At 38.5% G+C, this 19,324-nt stretch overlaps 1 protein-coding gene across 7 annotated transcripts in view; it reads right to left on the bottom strand.

The window, feature by feature from the left end:
• MED13L (mediator complex subunit 13L) overlaps window positions 1-19,324 on the bottom strand; it is a 446,607-nt gene that overhangs the window by 82,240 nt on the left and 345,043 nt on the right. For all 7 annotated transcript variants that reach the window (XM_001365370.4, XM_007489989.3, XM_007489988.3 and 4 more), the window contains one exon: window positions 4,502-4,647. In XM_001365370.4, the coding sequence (XP_001365407.2) occupies window positions 4,502-4,647 (146 nt within the window). The remainder of the gene's footprint in view (window positions 1-4,501; window positions 4,648-19,324) is intronic.

Here is a 19,324-nt window from a genome sequence, read left to right as displayed (position 1 = left end):
TGGAAGTGCATGAAGCAGGCAATGCAGCAAAATTCAAAACAAAAGTTTGTACTATATCAGTGGGTTCTGAGGCTCCAGAATGGCATTCTTTACTCAATAAATGAAATCTATATAGCAAATGAGAAGTCATTAAAAAAAATCACATGATCTAAGAATGTCTGAATGTGCCCATCTGACATTATAATGCTGAATTGTGATTTTACTGTAAATATCTACAGGGTCACTACAAAATACTTCTATTTAAAGAAGGATTTTTAGGCCTTAAAATTTCTATACCACTTTCTACTAGAATTTAACTTGAAAAGGATTTTTTACTGAGCAAGGAAATAAAAATCTGCATAGCACAAAGAGTAGTTATACTTTGTTTTTTGACTCCCAGGAATGTAAATTTCCTAGTAAAACATTTCTGTGGGGAAAAGCTACCTTTGATTTAGTCTGAATTTGTTCATGAATCCCACAGGGTAGGATAGTCGCTCCGTTACTGATTCTCAGGGAACAGCACACACTAATGGTGAAGAAATCCCCTGCCCCATCTGCAAGATGGGTGAAGGATTTAAAACCTCTGCCTTTTTCAACTATTGACACGGCAACAGCTGCCCTAATGCCGGACTTCATCCTTTGCAATTGTGGGGAATTATTAAGCTATCCCCAAATGAGAAAGTAGTGACAAACCAGCAAAATTAAACCCAGGTATTCCTCAGAGCTCTCACATGAGGAAAATTATTTTGAAGGCTATTTTTTTCCTGCTTCAGATATAGGTTTGAATTGATAAATTATGTTTATTTCTTTGTTGCCTTTGCCTTTTTTTTCTTAACCAGGTAAATGACAGGTGTGATCACAATAGTACTTGATCTGTTTCAATAAAATACATGATGAAAATAATTTCATTATCACTACAAGAATCAGGGTAGCAAAGTGGATAGACTTGACATCGGTGTCCAGGAGACTTGGGGGGACTGAACAAGTATATGTTTCTAAGGGCCCTCAAGCAATTCTTTTCAACTACAATTGTGAAACAATTACAAATCTGCATTGGTAGAAGGAATTTCCTTACCAGGAATCCCTATGCTAATTAAATTAGATGTCTAAACCAACAATATTCCTATGACATCTGTTTTACCATCCTCAGAATTTGGAGGGGTTTAAATTTCATAGTAATTTCTTTCTAACATAAGCAAAATCAAATGTGATTGGGAAGGCAGTTTGCTCTCTTCCTAAAGATAATTAAGTAGGAAGAAGTAGTTGGGTACCACATAAAGATCCCCTAAAGTAATTTCATGTTATACTAAAAAATACTTGCTCATCTTTATATCTTAAGGAGATATATACGTGATCACCGGTCAGGGATTAGAGACTCTAGAGCTGGGACAAGCCTTCAAGGTTATCCAGTTCATTGTTTTTGGTACAAGATCACTCAGAGTAACTACCAGAGCCAGAATTCAAACTTGAGTCCTTTAATGGTGGCCCAAAGGCAAAATCGAGGCCTTCAGAGATGAGAAGTCATTCTTCTCCTTGAAAGTGTTTTAATAATTGCTAGTATTTATAAGTTGCTTTAAGGTTTTCAAAACTATTTACAAATATCTCACTTTATCTTCACAAGAGCCTTAGAAGACAGATGTTATTACCCTGATTTTACTGCCAGAAGTTGAATGAGTTGCTCAGGGTCAGAAAGCCAGTTCAAGGCTAGATTTGAACCCAAGACTTCATGACTCCAGGACCAGTATTATGACCAACATACCACCCCTGAAGTCCTTTCTAACTTCCAAATTTAAAAATGACACTTCCTGTATGTTTTTCACTCTAACCCACTATTGCATAGAGAAGAACCATGCACTGAGTGAAAGGCTTTACTAGATGCCTTCTAAGATCTCATCTTACTCCATGATTCATTGTTTCCAGAGAATAGATATCAGTCAGAATGCTTTTTCAGTATATCTTTCTTATTCTATTGGGCCCTTTTGCCCCAGATCAAAAGGAGAGGACACACAGACACAAAGAGTCACTGACTGGTGAACAGATGTAATGATTAAACCCCAAAGGAAATGAGCTACTGCAAATGAGCAACCTTCTCTAATGTACTCCTGAGTGGTAGATGCACAAGGTTTGCTTCCATTAGAGTATTACATTTGCAAAGAGTCCCATAATTTGTAACTGCCTAAACCCAATGAGCACATACACCTGTTGTCCAGGACTGCTCACTAGCAAAAGGCCTTGGGTCAGACCTAGCTAGCTCCTTCTGCATTTTCTGAGTCTGATGCCTGAATGTTGAGCACATGGAGCAACCTTCAGCAGTGGGAACTGAGTCTGAATTCCAGTTCTGTCTCTACATACTTCTATGATCTTGGGCAAAAGACTTAAACTGTTCAGGTCTCAGCTACCTCATCTGAAAAATTAAAGGGTTGGATGAGATGTCATTTCATGATCATATAACTTCACCAGATTCTTTGTTTGGATAATAACCATAATATGATAACAAGGTTAGTTCCCTATGAGAGTGATCTGTGTTTCTTCTTTAATTTCCAAATTCAACTGTTCAGACTTTTTACTAAGCTAAATCAATATGCTTCACAGAATGCCAAGAATTACTGTTCTGAGGTTAATTATTCATATGACAGCATGGGACTAAAGCAATGAAAATATTGTAGCCAATTTTACTAGTATTTTAAAAATTGTGCTTTGCCTCATCTGAAGTATATTTTTGCTATATTTTTTTGGTGATCATATGCTACAAAACTAAAGAAAATGTTCAGAGAGGATTATGAAATAAAAATTAAAAACAAACCCAGCTATTCAAAATGATCAAGTTAGTCTCTTACAAATATTAGGACAATGAAAAAGATTTCATTAATTTATAGTTAAGAAGTTAGCTTTTACAACTTAATATATATTCATTTATGTCTGGACTGTTAATTCTTTTCAGTTCTTATGAGGAAATAAAACACTGCCATTTCCAAAAGACACTATCCACCAGATGGAGGGACTACAATTATTGCAACGAAAAATGCTGAGTTTAATATTAATTATGCATAATATTATGATCCATCATTACTAATATCAGGTTAACTAATCAGCAAAGCAGTAAAAATTCTCTATTTAAAAAACTATCAGTTAACTCATTTGTTGTAATATAGTTATTTTTCTTCTTTGACAATGAAGGAAATGCTCCATTTTCTTCTTCAACAATACTCCCCCCCCCCCAAAAAAAAAAAGTAAGTCTCTTTTTCCTTTTCTCCCTATATTACTTCCAGGTTGGAAGGGCAGAGGCTGCACATGAGCCTGGTGTTAATCTGATCAGCATGGGAGCTTTGACTTGCTCCACTTCAACCTTCAACTTTCAATCCTTAGGCCAGCCAGTGTCCTCCCCTGCCTGGGGGTTCATCATATTAAATGCAGACAATGTGGATGGACTCTCAAGCAGCTTTATTCAAGCAATCATCTAGGCCATCCTTACCCTTCCCAATAGTAGGGTTCCTAGATGTGTGTCTGGCAATGATTCCACAGTTAAAGTTCCTATTACACATACAACTGAATACACTGGAACAAGACTCTTTTTATTGATGGCTTCAGCCCTTTTGGGCCCTCTTAGAGCCTAGGACTAGGGATGGTGGGGATGACAGCCCCACTGTATTATGATCTGGCCAACAGGAACAATGTGTTTCTTTTTCATGGCCACATTTCAGCTGCAGAGAGTTTTTGGAAGAGAGCCAAGATGGGGAAGGAGTGCCAGATGATGCCACTGAGGAACAGTAAAAGAAACTGGGGAGATGAAGAATGGACTTAAGGAATGGTCTTACCTCGGGTTTCAGTTATATGAAGAGGGATGAGCCCTATTCTAACCCAGAAAGGGTAGAACTACCATTGTAAGGGAAAACGTTTGAGCCATCTGAACTATCTAAAAACAAAAAGAGGGGGCAGCTGGGTGGCTCAGTGGATTGAGAGCCAGGTCTAGAGACTGGAGGTCCTAAATTCAAATCTGGCCTCAGACACTTCCTATCTGTGTGACCCCGGGCAAGTCACTTTATCCCTATTGCCTAGCCCTTACTACTCTTCTGCCTTGGAACCAATACCAATTCCAAGAGGTAAGGTAATGCCTAAAAATAAACAAATAAACAAATAAATGAATGAACAAATAGATAAATAAATAAGTAAATAAACAAACAATAAATAAATAAGTAAATAACAAAATAAGCTTCTCTTAGAAAGGAATAGCTGGGTGACCAAGTGGGCAGGATATTGAATGGATTCTTACTCTGGCATGGTTGGCCTTCATGGTCTCTGGGAGCTCTTCCAATTCTGAGATGCTATGATTCTCAACACTGGGTGTTTTAGCCACAAGCCTGACACGTTTTCCAAATAACCACTGGAATAAAATGTCTCCTTGTGAAATAACAAATAGACCAGACCAAGACCCACACTTTCAATTATTTAAAATTCTGCCTTCTCTTTAAGCTCTTCATGAGCAATATTAATAATGCTTTGGAAGCTACCTTAGAACACTTACCCTGGAATGGTGCAGGGGATGACTGTGCCATATGAATATGCTCTTCATTAATCAGATAAATCGGCTGGTGCTGGGCAATCTCCACACTTGTGCACACGTTACTTTCCCCATGAAGAAAAAATGTGAAGGCACAGGACAAATGTTCACTGAAAATACAAAAGAAAATTCTAAATATTGGTAGGAAATCAATACTGGGGTGGGCGTGTCAAATAGGCAGGCCAAAGATGGGTTAACAAATCCAGCTTCTTTGTCAACTACTTGACAGAGCTGGAATTTTGAGAATTTAACAAAACAACCTATTTGCAAACCAAAAAAATCATATGGTTTTTAATTTAGAAAGGCCTTCAGAAATCATCTAGTCCAATACTATCATTACCTAGAACAGGAAACTGAGGCCCTGAGAGAAGGGATTCTTCTAGTCAAAGATGTGATAAGTAAAAGAAGTAGAATTGGAAACCAAGTCCTACAATTCTAACGACAGCATTCTATCCAGCCCATCACTGTGTATTCTCATTTTTAAATGTTTGGATAAGCTTCAGGGATATTTAACTTTTGACTATCCAGTCTCTAAAATGAAAACCACCATAAGCTGGCATCATAATTTGACAGTGGTTATAGACAATGCAACCAGGACTACAGGTGATGAAAAATGAGCTTTCTTCATGCCAAGTTCATATCAATAGCAAGGGCTATAGCCTCTGATTCTCCAGCATTCATTTATCATATTTATTTAGCACCTATTATGTATATAATCCTATGGAAAATAATATTGAATTATCCAGATAAATACCATACATAATCAACATAGTTCTCCAAACAGAATGGTGTTATTTAATTTAATATCTGTGATTTGTCTTCCTTAATCACATATTTTTTAAAAGCAAACCACCTCTCTATGTTCCCTATAATTAGGTGTGAATTACTAGTCTTGAACTGGCTTTACACAGATATAGATACATGATTCCAGAATTATAATAATGGCTTTTTAAAACTATGATGAGAAGCAGCTGGGTGGCTCAGTGGATTGAGAGCCAGGTCTGGAGACAAGAGGTCTTGGGTTCAAATCTGACCTCAAACACTTCCTAGCTAAGCTATGTGACCCTGGCCAAGTCACTTAACCCCCATTGCCTAGTGTAAGGGTTGAATTAAGGAGTTTGACAAAGTGAGGAGAGCAGTTTAACAGAAACTTTCTTTAATTTAAGAAAGAAGTACAAATAGATATAAAAGAGGAAAGAGAGATTATTAATCTTCTACCCTATAAATATATCTAAAATTCCTAATACTACCTAAAATTTCCTAAACTACCTCTAACTGTCTTCTGAAGGCAATTTTTTCTGCCTGGCAAATCAGGCCTATCTAACCTACTTTATAAATTATTCACAAACTACCTAACTTCCTAAAATAATAGACAGCCACCATTCACTCACTCCTTCAATCAGTTTTCTATAGCAAGCCAATTGTCAGTGGCCAACTGCCAGCATATCCTTGCCTCAGAGACAGATTTCCTGCTCTCTAGACATCACAGAGGAAAAAGACCCCCAATTGTTAGTGGCTGTTTCCTTTCTCTCCTCACTGACCAACTGGCCCCCCTAACTTCCTGTCAGAGGGCAGGTTACTTCCTCTCCTCAGGTCCTAGTCTCTTTGGGAATGGAATCTTCAGCTCTGGCTTACTGACTCACTGAACCTGTCAGTTCTGATCTACTTAGAAACCCTGCTCTCTAGTCTCTTAAGGAGAGAGAGGGAGAGATTAAGAAAATCCCTTTAACATTAGCCCTTATCACTCTTCTGCCTTGGAACCAATACATAGTATTGATTCTAAGGCAGAACATTAGGGTTAAAATACAACAACAATTAAGAAAAAAACAACCTATGATAGCATACCAGGCATTGTTCAAAGTCCACTTTTTAGAAAAGTTCCTAAAAATATGTATGGAGTGACCACCAACAATAGAAATTCCTTCATTAAATGATGGAAATTCATTAAATTAAAAAGATCAGCACTAAGAAGATAACTTCAAATCTAGATGTTTTATAAAACAATCTCCACACAACTGACAATGCCAAAGTTTTGGTTAACCTTAAATCAACCACATCCCCCTTAAGAATCTGGAAGAAAACCTAAATATAAAGAGTGAAATCATAAATAAATTAGGTAAACATAAAATAGTATACCTGTCAGACCAAGCAAGAGATACAGAACATTACAAAATATAAAATGAATGATTTTAATTATATCAAATTAAAAAGGTACCAAAAAATAAAAACCAATGCAAACAAAATTAGAAGAAAAGCAACAAACTAGGAAAACATTTTGTAACTCTGACAAAGGTTTAATTTCCTAAACATATAAGAAATTAATTCAGATTTACAAAAAACCAAGCTATTCCCCAATCAACAAATGGTCAAAGGACATGAATAGACAGTTTTCACATGATGAAATCAAACTATCAATAAGGAAAGGAAAAAAGTGTTCTAAATCTGTCTTGATTAGAGAAATACAAATTAAAACATTGAGGTACCACCTTACACCTAACAGACTGGCCAATATGGTAGAAAAGAAAAGTGATAAATGTTGGAGAGAATGTGGCAAAATTGTGACATTAATACACTGTTGGTGGAGTTGTGAATTGGTCTGACCAATCTGGAGGGCAATTTGGAACTATATCCAAAAGGCTTTAAAAGACTGCCTGCCCTTTGATCCAGCCATATGAATGCTAGATTTGTACCCCAAAGTTATAAAAAGCAAAAATACTTGTACAAAAAATATTCAGAGCTATGCTCTTTGTGGTGGCAAAAAAAAATGGAAAATGCCTAGGGGATCCCCATTGATTGGGGAATGGCTGAATAAATTGTGGTATCTGATTGTGCTGAAAGGAATAATGAACTGTGAACTTCAGATTTGCTCCACCCTAGTTAGTCTAACAAAACAGGAATGTCTACACTCCTACTTAAGGATTAAGTATTAAGGAGGATGGCCTATGACAGACATGTGCTAGCAAATGACAAATCAGAAACAACTGACAGACCCCCTGGGCTGTCCTAAGTCAAGCTTAAGCTACTATTTGGTACATGTGAGACACAGGAAAGTGACGTAAAAACGGTCTATATATTTTCCGTCACTTCCTCTCTCCAGCCTCTTTCTGCAGAAAGGTGGCTCTGGCAGCAGTGTGCTGAGCATCTTGGCATCTTGGAGTGGCAGAAGCTATTGTCCAGGTTTGGCAGTGAGAGTCCTTGATATACTACTGGGGGAAGCTTAGTAACCTAGTTCAGGTGAGGCATTTTCTCTGAGCTCTCTCGGAGTTTAGGCTGATTCTTTTTTCTTTTACCTTCTGTAATATAGAGGATACTTCAGAGATAGAGAGATACTCCAGAGGGTGTCTACTGATCAATACTAGATGGCTTATGGATCAAGACTTTTCCTACCCTCCACCCTTCAATATGTCCCATTTTCCACCCTCTCCCTCCTGCTTCACTTCTCCTCCCCCCTTTTAGTCAGCCACATTCTAAGTAACTCAAGGTGAACTGTGAGGTTTAGAGAAGATGCTCTTTTCTCAAGAAAGGAGGTTTATTGGGGAAGACAGGACAAGGATAGAGGATGAGGTAAGAGGGATGGGGGTTTCCTAGTCTATACAGGAGCCTTGGTTTTGAGGATATTAGGGAAATGCCAGTTCTGTCACAACTGTGACACAAAGTCTATAAGGGAGATATATTCTCTTAGGAAAGCCTCTAATCTTCTGAAAAGACCTTGTGGCAGAGGTCTTTGAACTCACCCTGGCACAGGCTAGGTGGGAGAAATCCTATACCCCTTCCCTCTCTCTTCTCCTTAATTCCTTTCCTCTATATTAATTAAACCACCATAATATTTCCAAACTGACTTGGGTATTTTTATTTGGGATATTCCCTGGCAACCAATAAAAATTAGATTAAGACACAACCCTAAAATTTCCCCTTACAGAACTGGAGGACTTCCATGTGAACTGGAAAGACATCCAGGAATTAATGCAGAGTGAAAGGAGCAGAACTAGGAGAATATTGTACCCAGAGACAGATACACAACATAATGGACTTCTCTACTAGCAACAATGAAATAAACCACAACAATCCAGATGGAATTATGAGAAAGAACACTATCCACATCCAGAGAAAGAACTGTGGGAGCAGAAACGCAGAAGAAAAACATATGGTTGATCACGTGGTTCAATGGGGATATGATTAGGGTTTTGATGTTAAAAGATCACTCTACTGCAAATATGAATAATATGGAAATAGATTTTGAATAATTATGCATGTATAACCCAGTGGAATTGCTTGTTAGCTTCAGGAGAGGGGGAGGAAGACCTTGGGAGGGAAAAATCATGAATCAAGTAACCATGGAAAAAATATTCCTTAAAAAAAAAAGAAAAGAAAAAGAATCTGGAAGAAAGCATATTCTTTTCAAAAGGAAATTTGAACAAAAATAGAAAAACTCAGGGGCAGTTGGGTAGCTCAATAAATTGAGAGCCAGGCCTAGAGACTGGATGTCCTAGGTTCAAATCTGGCCTCAGACACTTCCCAGCTGTTTGACCCTGGGCAAGTCACTTCATCCCCATTGCCTAGCCCTTATCACTCTTCTGCCTTGGAACCAATACATGTAGAGTATTGATTCCAAGACAGAAGGTAAGCGTTTTAAATTTAAAAAAAAAATAGAAAAACTCTCATTCTTCAACTCCATACAGTTAACAATACAATACAGCACTGAGAATAGGTCGAGTTCCTCTCAACTTTGAAAAATCACTTTGTTTTACTTGATTATGAGGTCTCAACAACAATTTACTACATGCCATTGAGAATTCAGAATGGCTACTAAATTTTATCTCTAGAGTTACAACTGGGAAAATAGTCACAAACAGGATAATCCTGTCAAACTCATTGGTTCTGATGATCAAAAGTAAAAAGTGAGAAGCAGCCATTAGCCTACAAGGTACAGAAAAAGGAACAGATATAGAAAAAAAAAAATCATGAGCCACCTCTCTTCCCTTGAAAATATGCAGTGATTTATTAACAAAGATGGTGCCTACATGAACTTTGAGGTATTTTTGTATATTTATAGCAGTAACGGTGAGTTTAAGCTATGTTGGCTGTAGTATTTAGTGTAAAAAGGAATTCTTTAATTTCTTTAATTTAATGGGGGACCTGGAGGTCCTCTTACCATAGAGATGTGTAGGGATTAACCAGCCCATAATGACAGGAAGTAGGAACCAGGGAGCCCCCTGCTGGGCAAGCATGAGTTGGAGGCTGTGAGTTGCTGATAGGAGAGTCAGAGGCTGACAGTTCAGGAGTGAGTTGCAGGGAAGTTGGCTACTAGATATGAGTTGGTCATTGGGGGTTAGTTGCTGGTAGTGTGGTTGGCGTTTAGTTGCAGGAATATAAAGGTGAGCCTGAGCTCACTGAGAGGGCTTTTGGCTTTACCCTTTAAAGGGCTTTTTGCAAATTTATAAAGAGCTAAATCAATTGTACAAAAATCAAGCCATTCCCCAATTGATAAATGGGCAAGGGACATGAATAGGCAATTTTCAGATAAAAAAATCAAAACTATCATTAAACACATGTGAATGAGAAAGTTGGAGAAAACCTGCAACAGAGCCAAAGGAGTACGATTTGCAAAAACTGTCAAATCAAGAAGCATTCTGGAATGGAATGGGGGGGGTGGGGGTGGGGGCTGCTGTTGAAAGGAACAGCCAAACTGTGAGAAGTGGTTTCTTACTCTTAAGACAGGAAGGAGTAAGGACTGAAAAGATCCTTCTCTTACTGATTTCTCCCTACTGGACAAAAGTGACTAAATCCTCAATCTGTTAGCCCTATTCCTCAATTCAAGACTCTATTCTATTATTCTTCAATTTAGGAGTATTTTAAGATTAGAGAAACCCTAAACCCTCTCTCCCATCAAAATTCCCTGTCCTTCCCCTTTTCCCAAATAAATCCCCTTGTTTAAACTATCCAAAGAGAGAGTTATATCTATTAGATTTATCAGGAAACTCACTCAAGAGTTGTCTTCCAGGGTCACCAACTGGGGGTGGGGGGTGGGGGAAGGAAGGGTGACAGATCTGATCTCTCAGTCACCATAACCCTTAAATCAATTACTTACTACACACATGAAAAGTGCTCTTCTCTTATAATCAGAGAAATGCAAATCAAAACAACTCTGAGGTACCACCTCACACCTAGCAGATTGGCTAACATGACAGCTATGGAAAGTAATAAATGTTGGAGAGGATGTGGCAAAATTGGGACATCAATGCATTGCTGGTAGACTTGTGAATTGATCCAACCATTCAGGATGGCAATTTGGAACTATACGCAAAGGGCACTAAAAGACTGCCTGCAACAACCTCCAGGAAGTGATGCAAAGTGAGAGGAGCAGAACCAGGAAAACACTGTACACAGAGACCGATACACTGTGGCACAATCAAATGTAATGGTCTTCTCCATTAGTGGAAATGCAGTGACCCAGGAAAATTCTGAAGGACTTATGAGAAAGAACACTATCCACATTGAGAGGAAGAACTGTGGGAGTTGAAACACAGAAGAAAAACAACTGCTTGATCACATGGGTCAACGGGGATATGATTGGGGTTACAGACCCTAAATGATCACCCTAGTACAAACATTAATATGGAAATAGGTCTTGACCAATGACACATATAAAACCCTGTGGAATTGTGCATTGGCTACGGGAGGGGGCTGGAGGAGGGGAGGGAAAAGAACATGATTTTTATAATCCTGGAAAAAAAACTCTAAATTAATCAATTAAATAAAAATTAAAAAATAAGGACTTTTGCCTCTGGAATCTCTAGAGTGCAAGAGGTCTGTCTTTGAGGCAAAGATCTGCTGTCAGTTGGCTACTAACAGTTGAATTGCTATAGAAAACTGACTGAAGGAGTTAGTCAGTGGTGGCTATCCATTATTTTAGGGAGTTAGGTAGTTATTCACTAATTTATAGATAGAGTAGATTATATTAGGTCTGGGTTGTGCCAGGCAGAAAAAAACTATTCTCAGAAGACAGTTAGACATAGTATTAAGAATTTTAGGTAGTTATAGGCTAACTAGTATAGATATTAGGAAATTTTCTTTATCTCTTTCCTATATTTCTCTCTTTTACTATATCCATATTCTTTTACTATCTCTTATAATTAAACAAAATTGTTCATTGTTAAAAGCTGCTAGAAATTTTTTTTTCTCTGGCTTAAAGGGATAATATTAATTTACAACTCTACTACATTCTCATTAGAACTTAAATTATTAAAAGCTGCTCTCTTATTTTGTCAAAACCTCTATTTTTAACCCTTACATTAGTCAGGTTCATTGAATCATTTCACAAGCATTAATTGAGCACCTATGTGTCAGGTATTGTGCTAGGTAATGAGATACACAAATAAAAAAATAGGTCCTGCCTTCAGGAAGCTTACATTTTACTGCTAGGAAACAACACTGACCTAAGCCTAAAACCTGACAAATAGTAATTTCAGGGAGGGGGCAGAGAGGGGTACTAAAACCCCAAAGAGGAATGGAGGATGAAGATGGTGGAAAAGGTCTCAAGGAAGAAACACTTAACAGGGGCTTAAAGGAAACTAGGGATTCTACAAGGTTGAGGTGAGGAAAGGAAATAAGGATCAGCAAAGAGATAAAAGGTAAGATGTGAAGGGAACATCAAATTAGTCTAATTGATTATAATTCAGAATGTGTGAAGAGCATAGAATCAACTTTGAAAATATGGTAAGAACCAGATGGCAATAGGTCTAAAAGTCAAATCAGTGACTCTGTTTTACCCTGGCTATGATTAGCTACTACAAGAGTTTGGGGTAGAAAAGCAACATAATCAGACTTTGGTTTAGGACCAGCCATTGAGGCCTAGAGGTCATCAACTTTAGGATTGATTGAATCTGTGTCCATAGAGTTTTTCTGGTCTAGGCCTAGGATTTTATTGGCATAGGAAAATAGAGATGGATGATCAGTCTCTGACCAAGTGGTATCAACTGGGGTTTTGTGGCTCCCAAGAACATTTCTCATTATTTCCAGAGTTATAATAGTTCACCAACTCTTCTCATTTCAGCCCTATTTCCTAGTTAGAGATGGCCACCAGAAGTGAGTGCTAGGGATTCCTGGGAATTTTACTGTCCAAAAAGCTGGTATTTTGGCCCAAGGACTTTATCATTAATAGACAGAGGCAGGAAAGCAAGGATGTGATATGCACAGACAACTGAACTTGGATTCAAGCGGCCTAAACTTTATTTGATTTAAAAAATATTCTGATAATTACTGGTTTTGGGGTCACAGAAAGGAGAGTCACTGGGTCTCAGTTTTCTTCATCTATAACATGGGAGTGGAAAAAAAGAAACAATATAGTGCTTGCAATACTCTATTATCATAATAGACACAGAGAGGCTTAGAATACCAAACCAGGAAAAGAGGTGCTGGGCCCCTGGGCAGCTTTGATGTCAAAAGTAGGCAAGTCCTGACATTGGGGAAAACAGTTCCAGACTGAGTCTTGACTTTCCTCATTCATTAAGGCAAAAATGTGGGAGCCAAGAATGACAAGAGAATCACTAGTCACCTTCATGGTGAGGGCTCATTCTTTTAGGGAGAGAAATGCCTTAGCTGGAATACACAGAACTACTGGACAAAATGAAGCACAAAATTAGATGAATAGGCAGGTTTTATTAAGGGCAATGGAGGATGGACAAGCAGAATCCCCTGAGGTCATGAATGGAGTTAGAAGACCAACAAGAAACACCATGGGGTTTATGGAACTCTTCCACGGATCCAACAGGACTAAAAGTTGGGGAGTAAGGAGCCAGCTAGGACCTGGAACATAGGCCAAGTCCAGAACTGGTACTGACTCTTACTAGGGAAAAAGCTGGAAGGAACAGACAACTCTTCCCAGCCCTTAAAGAGGCTTTGGCCATTATGGCAGTTCCTCTTCTCACATGGTGATTCAGGGATTTTTCAAGAATACCCTGGGGCCTCTTCATTTATCAGGTTGGAGAGACTACTTTATTCCTCACAGTAAAGTATGGGAAACACTTAGAGAAAAGATTAAAGCATATAAATATCAGCTATAGCTGAAATTGGAACTGTTGCCAACAGTGGCAGAAATTGTGTATTGGAAGAATGCAGCCTGAGAAATCCAACTGAGAACTGGCAGCTCTCCTAGAGAAGATCAGATGGAGGGGCGAGAGGGGAAGAGAGAGAAAGAGCAAGACTCTATTCCCCATTTCTATGAACTTTATACTTAGGTGCAAAAGGCCAGGGGAAATTAAAGGGGCTTGATATGTGGAACCCAGAGTAACTATGGGGGCCCTCAGAATCTAGGATTTTTTAAAATATATTTTTACAAATAATTTTTATTTCAGAGAGATTGTATTTAAGGGGCACTTTCAAAGACAGCATGAGTAGCAGCAACAACAATGTCTACCACAACCAGAAAAACTTTACACTCTTGTGTTTAGGATGAGAATAATGAAAAAGATATCCATGAAGATAACTGCAGTTTTTACATTGACATCTGTTTAGAAGATGATGCGGTGATGGAGAAATTCTCCATAAAAGTTCTTTATGAAACTTGCCAAATTAAATCTATTTTATGATTCCTTTTGGCTCTCAAACAATGATTTTTTAAAAATTCTTACCATATCCTTACTTTAATCCTAGTATTGGTTCTGTCAACTTGGAATTAAAAAACCCCAATTTTGAGATCTTGAAAACCCCAAGTTTGTTGCAGTGTGAGATCTGAGAACCTCAAGTTTGACCTTGTCACATGAGAAAATTTTAAATAACTTTAGGTGGAGCTAGCAGAATCATTCAGATGTTAAGTACCCTTTTTGTCCTTGCAGGTTTTCCTATTGTCAAAGTCCTTTTTCAGATAGCCTAGCCCTTGGCTGGATCTTTCCCTTTCATGCCCTTGGTAAGGCATCAGCCTCTCCCAGCTAATCTAGTCTAGAACTCCCCATTCTTTGTAGCCATTGTAAAGCCAATCAACTATACTCAGGTCCTCAGTTCCCCAATTTTCATGGTTCCTGGAAGCTGTCATCTAGCCTTGTGGCAATCCCAGGAGCCAGAGCCTTGGGCTCTATGTGGGTTTTGAGCAAGTGGCTTTGTGTGGAGGCCTAAGGATTATATCACATCCCACTCCAGATTAAAGACTTGGGTTTTCTAACTATTTAATAGTTTTGTTTTCCCAGTTTAACAGTTCCAAGGCAGAAGAGTGGTAAGGGATAGTGATTAAGTGATTTGCTCAGAGTCACACAACAGCTAAGAAGTGTTTGAGGCCACATTTGACCTCAGGATATCCCTTTTCCAAGCCTAGTTCTCTATCCATTCAAGCACCTACCTGTCCCTAAATGATCTTAAAAACATACAATTTGAGGGCAGCTGGGTAGCTCATTGGATTGAGAGACAGGCCTAAAGCCAGGAGGTCCTAGGTTCAAATCTGACCTCAGACACATCCCAGCTGTGTGACCCTGGGTAAGTCACTTGACCCCCATTGCCCAGCCTTTACCACTCCTCTACCTTGGAACCAATACACAGTATTGATTCCAAGACAGAAGGGTTTAAAAAAAACAACATATAATTTAATATTCTAGGGCTTCACTAGAAAGGAGATTATAGGGAAGAACAGCCAAAAATGTTAGAAAGCACAACACCAAGAAATGAAAGAAGTTAATGCCCTCTATATCATCAATAATTTCTTCAAGGAGAGAGGCAGAAGGAGCTGGGCACAGTAAACATAAGATACCACAAAAAAGGATGGAGACTACATTTTAAAAGATAGGGAATGACTGATACTGATGTGGGAGTCATTTGAAAATTAACTGAGTGAGTAGAAGACTAATAATAAATAATAAAATCAAGACAAAATCTGAAGAATGCAACTTCAGAAGACAGGACACATAACTAAACTATTCCTGAAGATACAGACCTTGGCACAGACCATATTAATTTCCAAAGGAAACTAAAGGAAAAATGACATAAGAAACAAAAAAAGGTAAGAAACTGTTTCATTTAGGAAAGGCCTTTACATCCCGACTAAATCTCATCATCTATAGGAAGCCTTTCCCCAATTAACCTAAATCCAAGGTTAGTTGAGGGGGGGAGGGGGGATTGGGGAAGGGGTGCATGGGAGGGTGGGTAAGCATATATTACACATACACATAGATATCTAGCATATGTGTACATAGTTGTCTGTGTGTTCTGTCTCCTCTAATGAGCAAAGACTGTCTTCTTCCTTTCTTTGGGTCCTCGGCACATTAACACAGTTCCTGGCACATAATATGGACTGCTCATCGACTGACTGATTCTTGCTAAACAGGGAGGACAGCCAAGGACAATGGGAGGGAGAGGAGAGAGAAATGAATTCACAGAACCTTCTTGTGGAAAGACACAGCAGCACTGCTTTATAAAGCAGCAGGGGGTGGTAGAAGGGAAATGTTTTTAGAAAGCATGGCCCAGGTACTTGAATCAGTTTTTACTGAGTATACTTGAGGGTGAAAGGGGAAAGGACAACGGAGGAAGCAAAAGCTCTATTGAAAGCATTATCATCATCTTCATCATCATGATTAGTATTTCAATTGCACTTTCAGGTTTACAAAAGTATGTTCTGAAGTTTTTATCCTCACAATAGCCTTGGGAGGCAGGTGCTATTTCTTTTTACACTTGAGAAATTGAGGCAGATAGAAATTAAGAGATTTACTCAGGATTTTATTAGTGCCTGAGACTGGATTTGAATTTAGGTTTTTTTGAATCTAAGCCCAGTGCTCTATACATTATGCCACCTTGCTGCTGCTACCACTCTGTCCAATAACCTCAATAGAAGAACCACATTTGGAATCTCATATAGTCCCCAATGTTAAATTCCCATAGTATTGAGGACTTGTTTCTCGAGATATCAGAAAGAGGAAAAAGATCCAGAATGATCAGAAAAAAGTGGAGGTGGCTGCTGGATGGACCATGCGGAAAGTTAGATAGTCTTTATATCTATCTCTTTCTCTCCTTTTACCTATCCAAGTAAGTCTAATAAGCTTTATTGAAATCTAAGGACCAGAGTCCTAATGTTATAACACGCACTAAAACCATGACTACCTGAAAGGCACCTGTCTCTAACAAAACCTTTGAGTTGGCAGAGCAAAATAAAACCCAAGTGTTCTGCCCTAATAAAAGATCTCACATGCCTATGTTAACATCAGAAAAGATTCTCTCAGAAATAAGGGACAATTTGATTTGACAACCCTTTGATTATCAATATCAAATGAAGCATAAAGCAAGGAGACGTATATTCGTCAAGGATATCAGCCAATGTCATAGAAGAGGTCAACTAGTTTAGCAATGAAGATCCTAGTGAAAGGAGGGAAAGAATGAAGTGAAGGAAAGGCTCATGTCATTTTCTTCTAAAGCAACATAGTCTAAGGTTTTCAAGTTTGAGTGCCTAGACGGCAAATTCAAGCTATTTGTGAGTGCCCCACCCCATTACAAGGAGAGCAAAGGGAGGAAGTGCTTGCTTGCACAGGGTGGCTGGACAGAGGGGCAGGCAGACAAAAATGCTCTCAGGCACTGGGGAAGAGTGGGAACAGAGCAGTTCCCGGAGTGCTAGCTGGGCATGCATGCCAATACTGCACCAACACTCTTCTTTAAAGTATCTGGAGACCACAGAATGTTTATGGGTGTTGGCAATGGAGAGGTTGAAGGGGCACCAAACTTAAGACAGTCTGCTGAGGAAAGATCCTGAAGGTGAACAGAACAAAGCTACAAAATACTTTTAATTAAGAAAAAAAAGATATTTTATTATATAATCAGAGCTAAAGACAGACAGAAGGCATTATAAGTTTGAAGAGTGTTAAGGAACAGATAGGGGACCCTGAAAAAGCTCACTTTGGATAAGGGAAGTCATCTGTTTTAAATATAAGGGCAGGACCCTTTAGAAACTTTTTACCAGCAGAAGAATTCTTTTGTAATATTAATGAATCACTTCCATGTCTGTAATTTTAGTTATTTAAAGATAATCTTCTTAGAGTGGGGCACACGAGTAATTAAGTAATTTTTATTTTTTCACAATTTTATTTCTGATTATCTAAAGACATACTTAACTAGCAAGTACTCTGTGATACTTTTACAAGTTACATACAAGGGTCTCTCACTTTCCTGTCTGAACCTTACACAATTTGCTTGTAAACTATCATTTGAACACAATCCAATAGCCCGAGATGCATAAACAGGTCAACTTATTTTTTATTATGAAGTATAATGAAGAAATAAAATCAAATCGTTTTCTCACTTGTAAAAATAAGGTGGATGGAAATTCCAAATAAATTCACAGGCATTTAATGTGCTTTGTTATATTTTTGTTCAGCTTTTCAGTTGTATCTGACTTGGTGGCCCCATTTAGGGGTGGGGGAGAGGAAGAAGGGGGAAGGAGGAGAGGGGAGGGGGAGGGAGGGAGGGAGGGAGGGAGGGAGAGAGAGAGAGAGAGAGAGAGAAATATACTGAAATTGCCATTTTCTATTCCAGTTCATTTTACAGAGGCAAACTAGGCTACATGACTTGCCCAAGGTTCCACAATTAAGCGTCTGAGACCAGATTTAAACTTGTCTTCCCAAATTCTATCCACTAATGACATCTAGTAACCCCTTAAAGGCTTAACAATAACAGCTTTTTCAAATTGTTTAAATGACTCTCTTCCAAAGGCATTCTCAAACTTGTCCGCACTTGATTTGGAAAACCCAGATGTTTTATAAAATGAAAATATAAATGTTGATCCAGTAAAAAACTATACCAACCCCAACTGATTTTGATGGGTTGAATGGTGATGACAAAGTAAGAAGCAAATGAGTAACTGACTCTCAATGAAATGGCTTTTTTTTTTCAGCCCTTACCTTCTGTCTTGGAATCAATACTGTGGATTGGCTCCAAGGCAGAAGAGTGGTAAGGGCTAGGCAATGGGGATGAAATGACTTGCCCCAGGTCACACAGCTAAGAAGTGTCTGAGGTCAAATTTGAACCTAGGACCTCCTGTCTCTAGGCCTGGCTCTCAATCCACTGAGCTACCCAGCTGCCCCCTTGAAATGGCTTTCTTGAGAATGTGTTTTAACAACAATTTCTTTTTCCAAGTAGGAATTCCGTTTATTAAAGATAATGCTGAAGTTAACTATGAAGAATTGCATATATCCTTAATTCTGCATCTAAGAGGAAGTGACTCAATTCAAACACAAAAGAGAAAAAAAAAACATATAACTAGGCATAAATCATTCAGAAAAAGTCATTCCTACTTGAGTTGCCAGTGAGAGGAAAAGATAGGATTCTAACACCAGTACTGACATGAAATCTTTTCCTGTAGACTTCCATAAAAAAAAAAATTACCATTCTGAACCTAAATTAACACTGAATTCCTGAGCTAAAGGACTGTACAAAGAACAGCATATCTGGAAAACATACTGTTCTGTCCTGTGTCAACTAAAGAAAGAATATGCATACTCTTAATACCTAATTTCTCACTAATGATTTCAGTCATTCAGTCACAAAATATTTATTAAAAATTCTTACTGGGGGCAGCTGGATGGCTCAGTGGATTGAGAGTCAGACCCAGAGACAGGAGGTCTCTCACACTCTCAAACTTGGCCTCAGACACTTCCTAGCTGGGCAAGTCACTTGACCCCCATTGCCTAGCCCTTACCACTCCTCTGCCTTGGAACCAATACACAGTATTGATTCTGAGATGGAAGGTGAGGGTTTAAAAAAAAAAGTTTCTACTATGTATTTAGGGCTAGGCCAAGCACTAGAGGTATACATGTACGATGT

Source organism: Monodelphis domestica, chromosome 3 (assembly GCF_027887165.1).
Source record: "Monodelphis domestica isolate mMonDom1 chromosome 3, mMonDom1.pri, whole genome shotgun sequence".
Taxonomy (NCBI): domain Eukaryota; kingdom Metazoa; phylum Chordata; class Mammalia; order Didelphimorphia; family Didelphidae; genus Monodelphis; species Monodelphis domestica.
The sequence above is the reverse complement of the archived record's forward strand: the minus strand, read 5'-3'. Positions and strand labels throughout refer to the sequence as shown.